General features: G+C 48.8%; 3 protein-coding genes and 1 long non-coding RNA gene across 5 annotated transcripts; 2 read left to right on the forward strand and 2 right to left on the reverse strand.

Moving 5' to 3' along the window:
* The first annotated feature begins 263 nt into the window (after positions 1–263).
* On the forward strand, positions 264–7829 carry CTNS (cystinosin, lysosomal cystine transporter). 2 transcript variants are annotated; one of them, XM_041482430.1, is made up of 11 exons: positions 264–449; positions 795–868; positions 1642–1720; positions 2274–2358; positions 2449–2552; positions 3435–3566; positions 4325–4424; positions 4519–4638; positions 5691–5861; positions 6062–6179; positions 6526–7829. In XM_041482430.1, the coding sequence occupies exons 1-11, from the start codon at positions 271–273 to the stop codon at positions 6654–6656; spliced, it is 1293 nt and encodes a 430-aa protein (XP_041338364.1). In that variant the 5' UTR covers positions 264–270; the 3' UTR covers positions 6657–7829. The 2 variants fall into 2 exon arrangements, with proteins under 2 accessions (XP_041338364.1, XP_041338365.1); XM_041482431.1 differs by lacking the exon at positions 264–449 and adding an exon at positions 574–617.
* Positions 3308–4578, reverse strand: LOC121361592. The gene is made up of 2 exons (XR_005956360.1): positions 4513–4578; positions 3308–3655 (listed from the first exon to the last, which is right to left on the reverse strand). It is a non-coding gene; the product is annotated as an uncharacterized LOC121361592 (long non-coding RNA).
* On the reverse strand, positions 7507–11183 carry TAX1BP3 (Tax1 binding protein 3). The gene is made up of 4 exons (XM_041482433.1): positions 11092–11183; positions 9666–9785; positions 9316–9393; positions 7507–9091 (listed from the first exon to the last, which is right to left on the reverse strand). Exons 1-4 carry the CDS (start codon positions 11128–11130, stop codon positions 8954–8956), a joined length of 375 nt encoding a protein of 124 aa, XP_041338367.1. The 5' UTR covers positions 11131–11183; the 3' UTR covers positions 7507–8953.
* A 76-nt stretch (positions 11184–11259) lies between these two features.
* EMC6 (ER membrane protein complex subunit 6) lies at positions 11260–12044 on the forward strand. The gene is made up of 2 exons (XM_041482572.1): positions 11260–11383; positions 11494–12044. The coding sequence occupies exon 2, from the start codon at positions 11536–11538 to the stop codon at positions 11866–11868; it is 333 nt and encodes a 110-aa protein (XP_041338506.1). The 5' UTR covers positions 11260–11383; positions 11494–11535; the 3' UTR covers positions 11869–12044.
* Positions 12045–12364: the final 320 nt, after the last annotated feature.

Consider the following 12364-nt stretch of genomic DNA (forward strand, 5'->3'; position numbering starts at 1 on the left):
GGCTCCCGGTGCCGCACTGCGGGCTCCCAGGGACGGGGCAGGAGCGCGACCCGGACTTCGCCCTCAGGCTGAAGGTGCTTCCCTGCCCTCAGCGCTCCCCGGCCACTACCCCTGTTCACTGTGACAATGACAAACCTCCCCTTCCCCAGCTGACCTGCGCTGCTTTAAACCACGCTTTTTATCAAAACCAAACCACCACGGCTCCGTGCCCGCGCTGTCCCCCCGCTCACAGCTCTGCCCCCCTCATGGACCCGCTCCGCCACACCCAAGATGGCCCCCGGGGGCGGCCGCAGCGACGCGGTGGGCGCTGGGCGGGGAGTCCACAGGCGATCGCCTCACGTGAGAGCTGAAAAGGGAAGAACCGGGACAGCGCGGGGCACTGAAGCCGGTGGGTTGCCGCCAGCTCCCCGGTACCGCTGCCTCGGCAGCGGCGCGTTCCAAAGCACCAGGTACCCCGATCCACCGGAGCGCAGAGGAAAGGGAGGCAGGACTACAAGTCCCAGCGTGCACCGCGGCGCGCCGCCAGCGCCGAGGGTCTGGCGGGGGCGCGGGGGCTGCCGAGATTTGTAGTCCCGCGGGTCGGGGTGGGGTGGGTCCGTCACGGGAGCAGCGCTGAGGTAAAGATGTGCCCGGGACGGGGAGATCGGTGCCCTCCGAGGGGAGCTGAGGGTCCCTCGGCCGGGCTGGGGGCCGTGGTGCTGCGCTGGGAGCTGCTTGCCGCGGCTTCCAGCGGAGGGGATGGGCTGTGTGGCCGTGTGGGTGCTGAGGGAAGCTTCTCCCTGCTTTTTCTGCAGCTTTTCCACCATGAGGACGCGATGCCTGCTCCCCGCTCTGCTGAGCCTCTCGCTGGCGCTGCTGGGGCCTGGCGGTGAGTGTTTGGTCAGCCCAGCTTGGGCCCACAGCGCTCCAGACCAGTAAGAGATGGAAAAGAGCAGCCCTTTAGTTATCCCTTTACATCTCTCCAGGGATACCTGTGCCACGCTTCACGTCAGCTCTTCTGTCACGCCTTACCTCGGCTTCTTGTGCTCCTACACTGTACTGAGGCTGTGCACCTCATGCTCCAAAATCACTTCTGCAGATTGAACAGCGCCTGGGGTGCAGTCTGCAGTCTGAACCTCTGCACATAACTTCTTACAGACACTGTGCAATATGTGGCAATAGAAAAAAAAAGTGTCCAGGCCAACCTGTACAACCTGTGTCTCTCTCTGTTTCTGTACATGTATATTCTCTTGGACGTCTGGGTACTTGGATTGAGTTTGTGGCCCAAGAAACAATTTTATATTAAATTTGGGGCTTTTATGAGTCCTAGATCACCAGGATCACATCAAGAACCAGGGTGGGTTTGCAGTACCCTATAACCTTCCCTTGGGATGAACTTTTGTTACACTTCAAGCATTTAAATTACTTCCTTGCAACATGTTCAAGTGACAGTTATTTGCTTCTCTTTTTAAGTTTGATTGCCTTGAAATAAGAAGAGAGAACTCCCCCTTTGCTTTTTATCATGTGTACTTATCTGATTGTTCTGACAGTGCAGGGACCAATGAGTAAAATATCTATGGCACAAAAAAAAAGTAGGTTGTTCTTCTGAAGGAGCTGTTCATACTAATTGAGATTTGTGTGGGTGTTTTTTCCCCCCCACAGATGGAGCCATTGTGTTGTCAGTCCCTGAAGTGGTTTCTCTAGAAAGTGGAAGTTCAACAAATGTCACTATCTCTCTGAGGTAAAATCATGATTGTAGCCTTACTTTCCCTTTGGAACATGGGCTGTCCTTCATAAGTGAATTTACACTTCCTCCCTTTCTAAAAGTTGATGCTTAAGAGAAACTTGCATTTCCTAGAAGGAGCACGTCCTGGACAAATGCTCAGTGGAGTTCTTTAGGAAAGCTGTGCAGGACTGTATCACTTGGAAAGGTTTTATTTGTTTTGTTTTATCTTTCTGCTGTAATTTCTGTCCTTCATCACCCCAAGTACATGTGCCTTGTTTCAGCAAAGGGTAATGAGCACCAGGACAGGATAGGACAGGACAGGACAGAATCTTTTGGTGACTTTGCCACTTGTGTGGAGAAGAGGGAGTTAAAATATGGCCATAACTGGATCAGATAAAAGAACCAGTGCAATACTCACACAGTTTGGTGCTGGTTCCTCTAGTATGAGGCAGGTTGTGTTGTGTGTGGGCTGCTCATTGCTGAGAGGATTGAGCAGATGCTCCCCTGCAGCCCCAAAGCAACCCCTGAGCTCAGATACCAGCCTAACTTGTTTTTTCTGCCTTCTCAGGGCTCCACTAAATGAGACACTGATAATAACTCTTAATATTACACACTCCTCAAAGCACAGCACCATTGTTGAACTTCCTGATGAGGTAAGTGAGAGCACAGACTTGTAACCTTATGCAAAAAGCTCCTGCTATTATGGTGCAACTCCTCTTTCTTCCCTCTGCTCTGCCTTGCAGGTACAGTTCCCTGCAGGTCACACTAAAGCAGACTTCCAAGTGAAAGCAGATGATGTGGGACAAGTAACAGTTTACCTTTATCCCAATAATTCCAATATAACTGGGTGAGAAACTGTTTTGGGTTTTTTTTTGTTTGTTTTTTTTTTTTTTTTTTTTTGTTCTACTTACTAAAAAGTTGGGGTAACTATTCCTAGGAGTTAAATGGGACATGGGTGGGATGCAGTTAAGAAGATTGGTAACCCTGCAGCAAATCCCCAAGTACTGAGATAAATAGAGGGCACAGAAGCAGAGTGGTGTCTTAGATTTAATTACAAGATAACTGAGTTCTCATGGCTCCTTAGTCTTGTTTTAATAATGCCTCCCAAATGTATGAAGATCACATGTCAGCTTTTCTGCTCTGGGAAGCATTTGGCTGTCAGTGTCCAGTGGGGTGCTGTCCTTACTGTGCAGGATTTGTTCTGGAGTTCCTGGGGTGTGTCACTTAGGGGAGCCCTCTCCTCACAGATGCCACTTCTCCCTTCTGGGAAAAGGCTGTCCAGATGGAGAAAGCTGGATTGTATTTGCCTGTGGCTCAGATATTAGTGAGCCACAGGGTGCTCCTGTTTTACTTCCTTGTTTTGCTTCTGCTTTTGAAACTCAAGGCGAGCACGTGGAACGCTCACAGGGCAGCACAATCACGAGGGTGAGGAGTGCAGCTCTGCTCTTGCCTAACAGACCCTGTGCTGAGAGAGTGGAAGCCACAGGCACAAAGTGACCTTTGGGAGCATTCCCATGGTAAAAGGATGGAAAGGAAAGACTCAGGGAGTGCGAGGTGTCCCAAACATAACAAGGTGACAAATGAAAAGGGGAGCAACTCAGCTGAACCCAACAGAATCTTTATTGTCTTGTCTCAACACCTGGACTCTATTTCCTCTCTGAAAGCAGAACAAGATAAAATCTCCTGAAAAAAACATGAATTAACTGATTCTTCTTGCATTAACCACCAGGCCTAGGATTCAATTTCAAGTGATTCACAGCATCATAGTGAGATATGCTGATGAGGTGATTGGCTGGATCTATTTTGTTGCCTGGTCCATCTCCTTTTATCCTCAACTCTTTGAGAACTGGCGACGGAAAAGGTAAAGAGATGTGTTTGCAAGTCACTAAAGCACTTCTGCAAATTGTGTTCATAGCTTCAGCTACATCTGTCTTGGTTATTGGGAATTATCTGTGGAAAAGTGGGGGAAAAGGCAAAGGTAGGATCTGTGGAAAAGTGGGGGAAAAGGCAAAGGTAGGGTCTGAATAACTGCAGCCCCAGTGAGATTTTATATATTCAGGTTAGAGGGAAAGCAAGTGCATTCTATAAACACCTAATCCTAAGATTTGGCATCCAGTACGAATTTGTGATAGAGGAGACTTCCCCATTTCTTTTGGTGTCATGTTGTAAACCATCTGGCTGAGGCAGCTGTGATGATCACTGTCAAAGATTACCAGCCTTGAGAGCTGTTTCTCAGACACCTCCTTGTAGTGTCATCATTAGCTAAGTGACTCGAATTAGGAACATTATCATATATGAGAATGAAACTATTTGATCTGGCAATGATGTACTTGTTCTTTATGGATTCAGGCTGGAATGGCTTTATCAGACAGGCTGAGCTCATGGAGGGGTGCAGTTAAAGAGCAGAGACACCAATTGATCCATGAGAGCTCTGTTATTTCACCCAGCTTCCTGATGAACTCACAGCATTGTGTGGTCACAATGTCTGAAGCTTTTGCTTACACCAGAAACTGCTATAAATCAATACATTCCAAGGTCAATTTGGCCCTGAAACTGCCTGTAACTCTCTAATGCATGTTTCTCTTTTTTTTTTTTTCTTTTTTTTTCCCTCTTCTCTAGTGTTGTTGGACTAAGCTTTGACTTCATAGCATTAAACCTTACTGGCTTTATAGCATACAGCGTGTTTAATGTTGGGCTCTTCTGGATTCCCTTGATTAAGGTGAGCACGATTCTCTCCTAACATGTGCTGGGGGGTGGGTATGTGCAGAAGGGAGTTAAGACACGTGGCTGGTTTTGCTTTCTCTTACCTTTAGGAGGAATTCCTGGTCAGTTATCCCAGCGGGGTGAACCCTGTGGCCATCAATGATGTTTTCTTCAGTCTCCACGCAGTAGCCCTGACCCTCTTCACCATCATTCAGTGCTGCATCTACGAGGTGGGTCTGGGTGCTGGGCTCACCTGTGGGCTCTGCCAGAGCTCCCTCTGCCGGGCACCTCCCTGCTCTATTTGGGCTCCAAAATCCCAAATTCCCTGCACTTCCACCGGCCTTTCCAGGAGCCAGGCTTCACAGTCCAGCTGCTTTTCTGAGCTAACCTTATCTGCTTCAGCGTCAGGGATGTTCCAAACTCATAAGTAAACTCCTTAGGGAGTCAAAATAACTGAGGCAAACAGCCAAGTTCATAAAGTTCCCAAACAGATCTCTAGCCAGCACATAGATTACAGCTCTTCACAGCACAAATGCTTTGCTGTTTCTTTGGAGCATTCTTCAGGTTATGATAGCACTTTAGATACTCCCTGCAATTCAAACACAGTTTTTTCAGCTGCTTTCCTAAAACAGCTGTAAATGCCTTTTCATAATTCACACCTTTTCAAGTGAGACTGATTGTTACAGTCAAGTGATTCTTACTTAATCCCATTGATTGTTCCAGTCAGGTGGTTCTTTGTTTGATTGTCATTGTAAAAACCTCTCATCTGAACAGGCCAATTTTCTCTAGACAGTAACTGTTTCTCTCTTGGGGTTCTTCCTCTGGTCATGCTAAACCTAAAACTGTAACAGCCCATCTGTCATCATTGCCAGGTACTACAGAATTTTCTAGGGAAGAATTAGAAAGCAACCATAAATATTTTACCATAATGATATCATCAGCCTTTTGCACATACAGCAACTCTTGATCTCATCAGGTTGAATTTTGGAGATTTGTTGTAGTGTATGCACCATAAATACTCAAGAATACTGTTCCCCCTTGCTCAGGGACAGCAGTGTTTTAAATTATTTATATGAATATTGCTCATCAGCTCTTGCAAACCTCCAGCTGGTTGCTGTGGCACTTGCTTAATTTTACAGTTCTCCTGTGAAACCAGCCTGACTGGTAAAACAGGTTTGGACTGTAGCATTGCAGGGTCCTGAGCAAACTGTATCTTTGTGTCTGGGGATGTGTGACCTGGCCAAAATGTATCTGAGAAATAGAAAATGTATTTCTGTTTCAGAGAGCAGGTCAGAAAGTATCCAAAGTTGTTGTTGGACTCCTGGCACTTGCATGGATCTTCACCTTCACAACGCTGTTCCTGGCTGCAGCTGAGGTGATGACATGGCTGCAGTTCTTGTTCTGCTTCTCCTACATTAAGTTAGCAGTCACACTGATCAAATACTTCCCACAGGTAAATCTGAATTATTCTGCTTGCATTCCATATCCCTGCCACCCTAAGCCTGCAGTGTGTGCTCTTGAAAGTCTGAAGAGACTAAACCACCACTGATTACTTATTAATAGAGACAAACCCGTGGAATTGTACTGAAAGCAGCTTGAAAGTCAATGCCAAATGCCTGTGCATGACACTCTGACTTCTTATCACACTCCCAGGCCTACATGAACTTCCGTCGGAAGAGCACTGAGGGATGGAGTATTGGAAATGTGTTACTGGACTTCACTGGGGGAAGCTTCAGCCTTCTCCAGATGTTTCTGCAGTCATACAACAATGGTAAGCCTGGATCTGAGATGCTGGAGCCTGTCTTTATGTGGTGGGAAGTCCCACTACATAGCAGATATAAAGCAGGTTATCTCAGAATGTTTGTGCTCTGTTGTGGAGAGCTGTCCTTATAGGAAGGATAAGGAATCTGTTCATATTCCCTCAAGATATAAAATGAAGTAGCCATCCTGAAGAAACCACAGGAACAGTTATTAATTAGCTTTGCATAAGATGTGCACTGCAGTCTGTCTTAGGTGTGTCTGAGCAGTCCAGGTAATAGACATGAACTTCTCTAAAGGGTCTTAAGACAAGACTACACTTAAGGGGTCAGACTTAACTCTAATTTTGTGTTTGACAGATGAGTGGAGGTTAATCTTTGGAGATCCAACCAAGTTTGGCCTGGGTGTCTTCTCCATCATCTTTGATATTGTTTTCATGGCCCAGCACTACTGCCTGTACAGGAGACGAGGGTATGAACCTTGTGAATAACCAACCTCACTTGTGGAGACCCAAACTTTAAACTGAACTTGGCCCTACCCTGTCTGAGGGGTTTCAAGATTCTTGCTGCCAGTTACCAGAAACACTGATTCTGATCTCTGTCTGTGACTTGATCCTCTCTGGGCTGGAACACAAACTGTTGCCTTGCCAAGCACTGGCTGCCAGATGCCTTAAGGACAGCAAGCTCCCAGCTGCACATGGGGGACTTGTGCCTGTTGGAGCTGCACACACAGCTCAGAGGGAGCTGTCCAAGCAACACATGGCTCTTTTTTCACCAACCATAGGGAAGAGAAAGACCAAAGTGATGTCCTTCTGATTGGAGGTGAAGCACAAAGAGCAGAGTTCTGTCTTCCAAAAATCTGAGATCCTGTTTAAGCAACCACTTAATACCTTTAAGTAATGACTGAAGACTGTCTGTGGATCCAAGTGCTGCTGCTGACTTTCCCAGACAGCTCACAGTCCACCACCACTCAGGCTGGCCACAGTGGTACATCACAGTAATGGAGTTGGTAACAAATGCACAAATATTACAATTTGAACTCTTTATTAAAAAAATTTCCTAAAAAACAGAAGCTGTCTTCTTATTTCACTGAAAGCTCTTTCAAAGGTGCTAAGACAAGTAATTAGAAGGGAATCTGTGCATTTATGCTTCAATGCTTAGAACCTAATGTGTCTTTCTAGGTGTCAACACAAAGAAAACTAGATCCCAGGTGAGGTTTGACAGTTCCCCACCAGTGAAACCAGACCTTACTGACCTCAGTCATTCCAAAATGTACCCTTGAGCCAAAAATGGTCACAGCACCCAAGTGATGTAGCACTATTAAATATAAGGAGAAACAGCTCAGGAAAACCAACTTTGTTTTATTGTGTGTAAAATCAAGTGAAAAAAGCAGTACAAATAGCAGTGTATCTTTATAGTAACAAAAATAACTCCAACTTGAAAGACTTATAATTTACTACTGAATTCTTAAGTAACAAAATTCTAAAGCAGGACTGTAGTAATTCCAGAGATATAAAATTGGTAAGTAGGCATCTGCTGGTGTGCACAGAACAGTCTGAGATGCATCAATCACAAGGTACATGGCACAGCAGTAAGGTACTGAATAAATTAGTCTGCCACCTCCTCGTGCTCTATTTACAACAGCTTACCCCAAGGCTGCTTAAGGAAACTATAGATATGTATAGATCAACTGAGGAGGATTAAAAACTTCAGGTTTTGGATAATTGTAAAGCTAACTGGCTAACAAACCACAGGATACTAGATCATGGACTTAGGGTTGCAGGAAGAATCTTCAGTCCTGTGGCAAGCTGATTTAAACCACTTAGCATCCTACTAGAAGTTTAAATTTGGTCAAGAGGCACTTCTGCAAAATTACTGGCATATTCGTCTCTTCCATCCAATAAATCACTGATTTAAGCAAAGTCTTCTACAAGACAAACCAAAATCCCTCCCATTTCAAGTCTGATAGAAGTGGAATGAAGGACTGAAAACTCTACAGCTACAAGCAGCATTTCTGGTAAGTTCAGGAACATTGTTTTGTTTCCTGCTCAGTATTCCTTTCAATTAAACTCAATTCATCCAATGGTCCAAACTGGGAACAAGGAGAAGTCAGATTTTACCCTGCCACTGAGGTTGATCTGTAGTGTCCATGAAGTTGTAGTGTATTTCACAGGCATTGATCTAACACTTGTGTGCTCCTCAGTTGTTCCTTGCCTGAAGAGGCTGCTTTGTCCAGGGAATCTTTGCAGGAAACTGTAATGCCCCAAACCCTTCAGCCACTCTCTATCTTGCACACAGTGAAGGATTAGTACAGTGCTCCTCCCCACAGCACTGTGCAGCTCTTAACTCTAGCATTTAAATTTGGTAGTGGGGGGGGAAAGGACAGCTCCCTTCTAAAAGCTTAGGCACAGCAAACCCTCTGGTCTCCCATAGCAGAAACCACATTTCCTCCTAAAATAGGAAGCTTTTGTGCTACAGAAGAATCCTGAGCAAGTTAAGGCTTTTCCAGTTGCTCTTAGATAACTTGGGTCTGTCCTGTCCTGAAAGCCATGTCTATAGAAGTCTTGCCATGTACCTGCAGGGCAGACTTTAGAGAAGCACTGCTGAGGGGAGTGTTGTTTCACTACTGCCAGTTACACCAGAAGAAAATAAAATAAAAAAGTAGCGTTTACCACAGGTAGGAATATGCACTCCTTCCAGACAACCTGTTCCAGTCTAATAATTGCTTCTTTCTTTGATACCAATCTATACATCTCCCTTCCCACCCCCTCCCCAGCTGGATGATGGATTAGGACATCATGGATTGCTGCACAGCCTTCTGCAGGGACTGCCTGGTCACCAGCAGCCGGACCACCTCCTCATTCCTTTTGGTCAGCCTCTTCCTGGCCTGGTCATGGGTCACCATTGTCATATCCCAGCCATTCACCTGGAAAAAAAACCCCAAAAAATAAGGTAAGTGCAGGGACTCACAGGTGTCCTGTAACTGTTCCATCAGAACCACATAGTGGATACGGTTATGCCACAGCTCAGTTTATTTATAAACCTCACAAACTTTCCTGGGAAGTACCCAGAAGATTATTTTCCCCAGCAGATGCTTCTCTGCACTGTGCAGCTGGTACTACATCACTACTGTCTTATTTTGGTGCTTACCTGCATGATCTTATCTCCAATCTGGAGTCCTGCAACTTCTGCTGGGCCTCCTGCTGTCACCCTTGTTACATAGATACCCTGGGAAAAAAATTGAGTGTTCATTTACTAAATGTGGGAGGATCCAAGGCCATTTGGCTGAAAACACAACAAACCTCTGTAGTGTATTATGAGATTTTAGTTAAAAACAGGCTTGTGCAATGCTGGAAAATAGAGAAGGTGGAGAAGTCACTTGAATAACTCAGTATGCAAGTTATAATGGAGCAAGAGATGAGCTGTGGCAGAGGGCAGATGATGATTTGGGTAGCTCAGCCTTTGGGAGAGGGAATTGCTACAGAAGAAGATTGTCTGACCTTGTCAGTCTTGTCTTCAGAGAAAGGATTCTGAGTAGGGTCCTGATCAATGCCACCCCCAATGCTGAATCCCAGAATCAAATTGTCACCTTGACGAAGCTTATGTATTTCAATTCTTTGCTGGAAAGAGAAAGAGATCAAATAGCTGAGCATTGTGACGAGTGCATTTCAGACACTGATACTTCAGATCCAGTTAGACTGTCTTTCACAGAGATCCCACGACACAGCCCAGCCCCTCAATTACTCAGAGCTCTCCTGCCTGCCCAGAAATAGAAAGGAACAGCACTAAAACCAGAGCAGCTCTCTGTAAACATGACTCATGCCTTGATAAGCAGCAGTCACTCATGACCAGCCTCATCTTGCTTGTTATCCACATGCCTTATGTTCCTGCTAGTCCTATCAGCACAAATAACAACCTATTATTAGGATGGTTCTTTTTCAGGATAACTTTTGTATCCCGGGGCAGGTTCCTCACTGCCCGATGCACAAAGGCATCTGAGCAGCTTTGTGCATTATGTCAGCATTGTAGAAATGCCAGCTGGTGCAATTCCTGAGCCAGGGTGAAAAGCCACGGTCTTAACTGACACAATAACCTCTCAAAAGGTGCTTCCACCCTATCTAATGGAAGATGTTCCTGCTCACTGCAGAGGGGTGGATGAGATGACCTTCACGGGTGCCTTCCAACCCAAACAATTCAGCGATTTTCCTCTCGCAGCCCTGTCACACAGACCTTGAACTTCCCCGCTGAATTCCAACATCCCTGGATTCCAAACACCCGCGTCCTCAGCTGGGGCCACCCAGCCAAGCACACCCCCAGTCACAGCCAGGGGAAAGCACAAACCCTCACTCGCACTGCGTGCTGATTAAAGCCATTATCTCATTTAAAAGCTCTGCTTCCTAAACCCCACCCAGACGAGCAGGTGCTTATCCCGCCGCTGCCCTCAGAGGGGGATCCGCACGGTCCCGGTACCGGGAGAACGCGCATCTCGGCGGCTCCGCTCCCTCTTCTCTCAAGCAGCCCCGGCCGGGGGTCGTTCCCTCCGCCCGGCGGAGTTTCCCCTCTGTTCTCCCACCCGGTATCGCGGACGGAGAATCTGACAGCGGGGAGCGGCAACCGGGGCCGGCGGCGCTGCGGACCGAGCGGCCGCGCCCTTCGCCGGCGGACCGGAGCTGCCCGGGGACCTCCGCCCTCCGACAGCCCGCAGGGCGCTACCGGGCGGCACCGGCACCCGCGTCCCCGTCCGCACCCTTTGCCCGCGAACCGGAGCTGCCCCGGGGCGGCACCTCCGCCCGCTGACAGCGCCCGGGCAGCACCGGCATCCCGCTCTTCATCCCCGCCAGCAGCCCCCGGCACGGTATCCCCGGAATAACGGTGACCGGCTGCCCCGGTAGGAGCGCCGTGCCCGCCCCTCCCGTGCCCGCTCACCACCACGGCGGTGACCGGCTGCCCCGGTACGAACGCCATGTCCGCCCCGTCGCCGCCGCCGCCACCCGAACAAAAGCGCCTCGCCCGGCCCCGCCCCCTGCTCCCCGCCAGCCAATCCGACCCCGCCCCTCTCTCCCCACCAGCCAATCCGAAACCGCCCCGCCCACGGCGCGCCCCCCCCCCGCAGGCCGGGCCCGGCGGGCGGCCCGCGGTGACGGGCGCTGCGCGGGGTCCCTTGGCGCGGTGCGAGGCCTGACGGAGCGGCGGGGCTGCGCGCCGCCGTGGATGAGAGGTATGGAGGAAGGGGAGGACGGGTGGGAGGACGGGTGGGAGGGCCCGCGGGGCTCTCCCGGTGGCCTGAGGGCGGGCGGGCTCGTACAGCGCGTGTTTGCTTCACCTCAGTGTCGGTGCGAGCGAGGAGGTGCCCGAGCCCGGCGCGGAGCCATGGCCGCCGTGGTGGCCAAGCGCGAGGGGCCGCAGTTCATCAGCGAGGCGGCGGTGCGGGGCAACGCGGCCATCCTGGACTATTGCCGCACCTCGGTGTCCGCCCTGTCGGGCGCCACGGCCGGCATCCTCGGCCTCACCGGCCTGCACGGCTTCATCTTCTACTTCCTGGCCTCCGTCCTCCTCTCCGTGCTGCTGGTGCTGAAAGCCGGGCGGCGGTGGAACAAGTACTTCAAGTCGCGGAGGCCGCTGTTCACGGGGGGGCTCGTGGGAGGGCTCTTCACCTACGTCCTGTTCTGGACTTTCCTGTACGGGATGGTTCACGTGTACTGAGCGGCTCCGCCGCTACCGGAGCTGCGGGACTGTTGCCAAAAGTCACTACACAATAGGCCGGCTCACTTTCCAAACTGTCGTCCGTGGCTCGTGTCGTTAATGCTGTTGGTAAATTATGTCCAAGTACGAATTAATCACTAGCACTGTTCTAATTAAACTGAATGTGAAGCACCGTTTGGATGCCTCCTGTATTTGTATCCTTGTTAAGGGGTAATTTCTGTCCTAAGAGCAGGCACATCTGTGGGGTTTGATTCATATAGTCCCTTGTATCCTTTGTGGTTTGGATACACACACCAGTTACAGTCCCCTCTGGATGTGCTGCCTGTCCCTACACACAAATACTGGAGCACTAACACAGCACCCTGAAATAATGAAATTATTTTAAAATAATTCTGCTGGCAAAAGAAAATAATTAAGTGGATGTAAAGGTTTGGAACAGAAGCATACATGCAAATGTTCTCTTCCCTGACTGCCATCAGTAAATGGCACTGTCACA

The sequence above is a fragment of the Pyrgilauda ruficollis genome, unplaced genomic scaffold (assembly GCF_017590135.1).
Source record: "Pyrgilauda ruficollis isolate IOZ18807 unplaced genomic scaffold, ASM1759013v1 scaffold59, whole genome shotgun sequence".
NCBI classification, from domain to species: domain Eukaryota; kingdom Metazoa; phylum Chordata; class Aves; order Passeriformes; family Passeridae; genus Pyrgilauda; species Pyrgilauda ruficollis.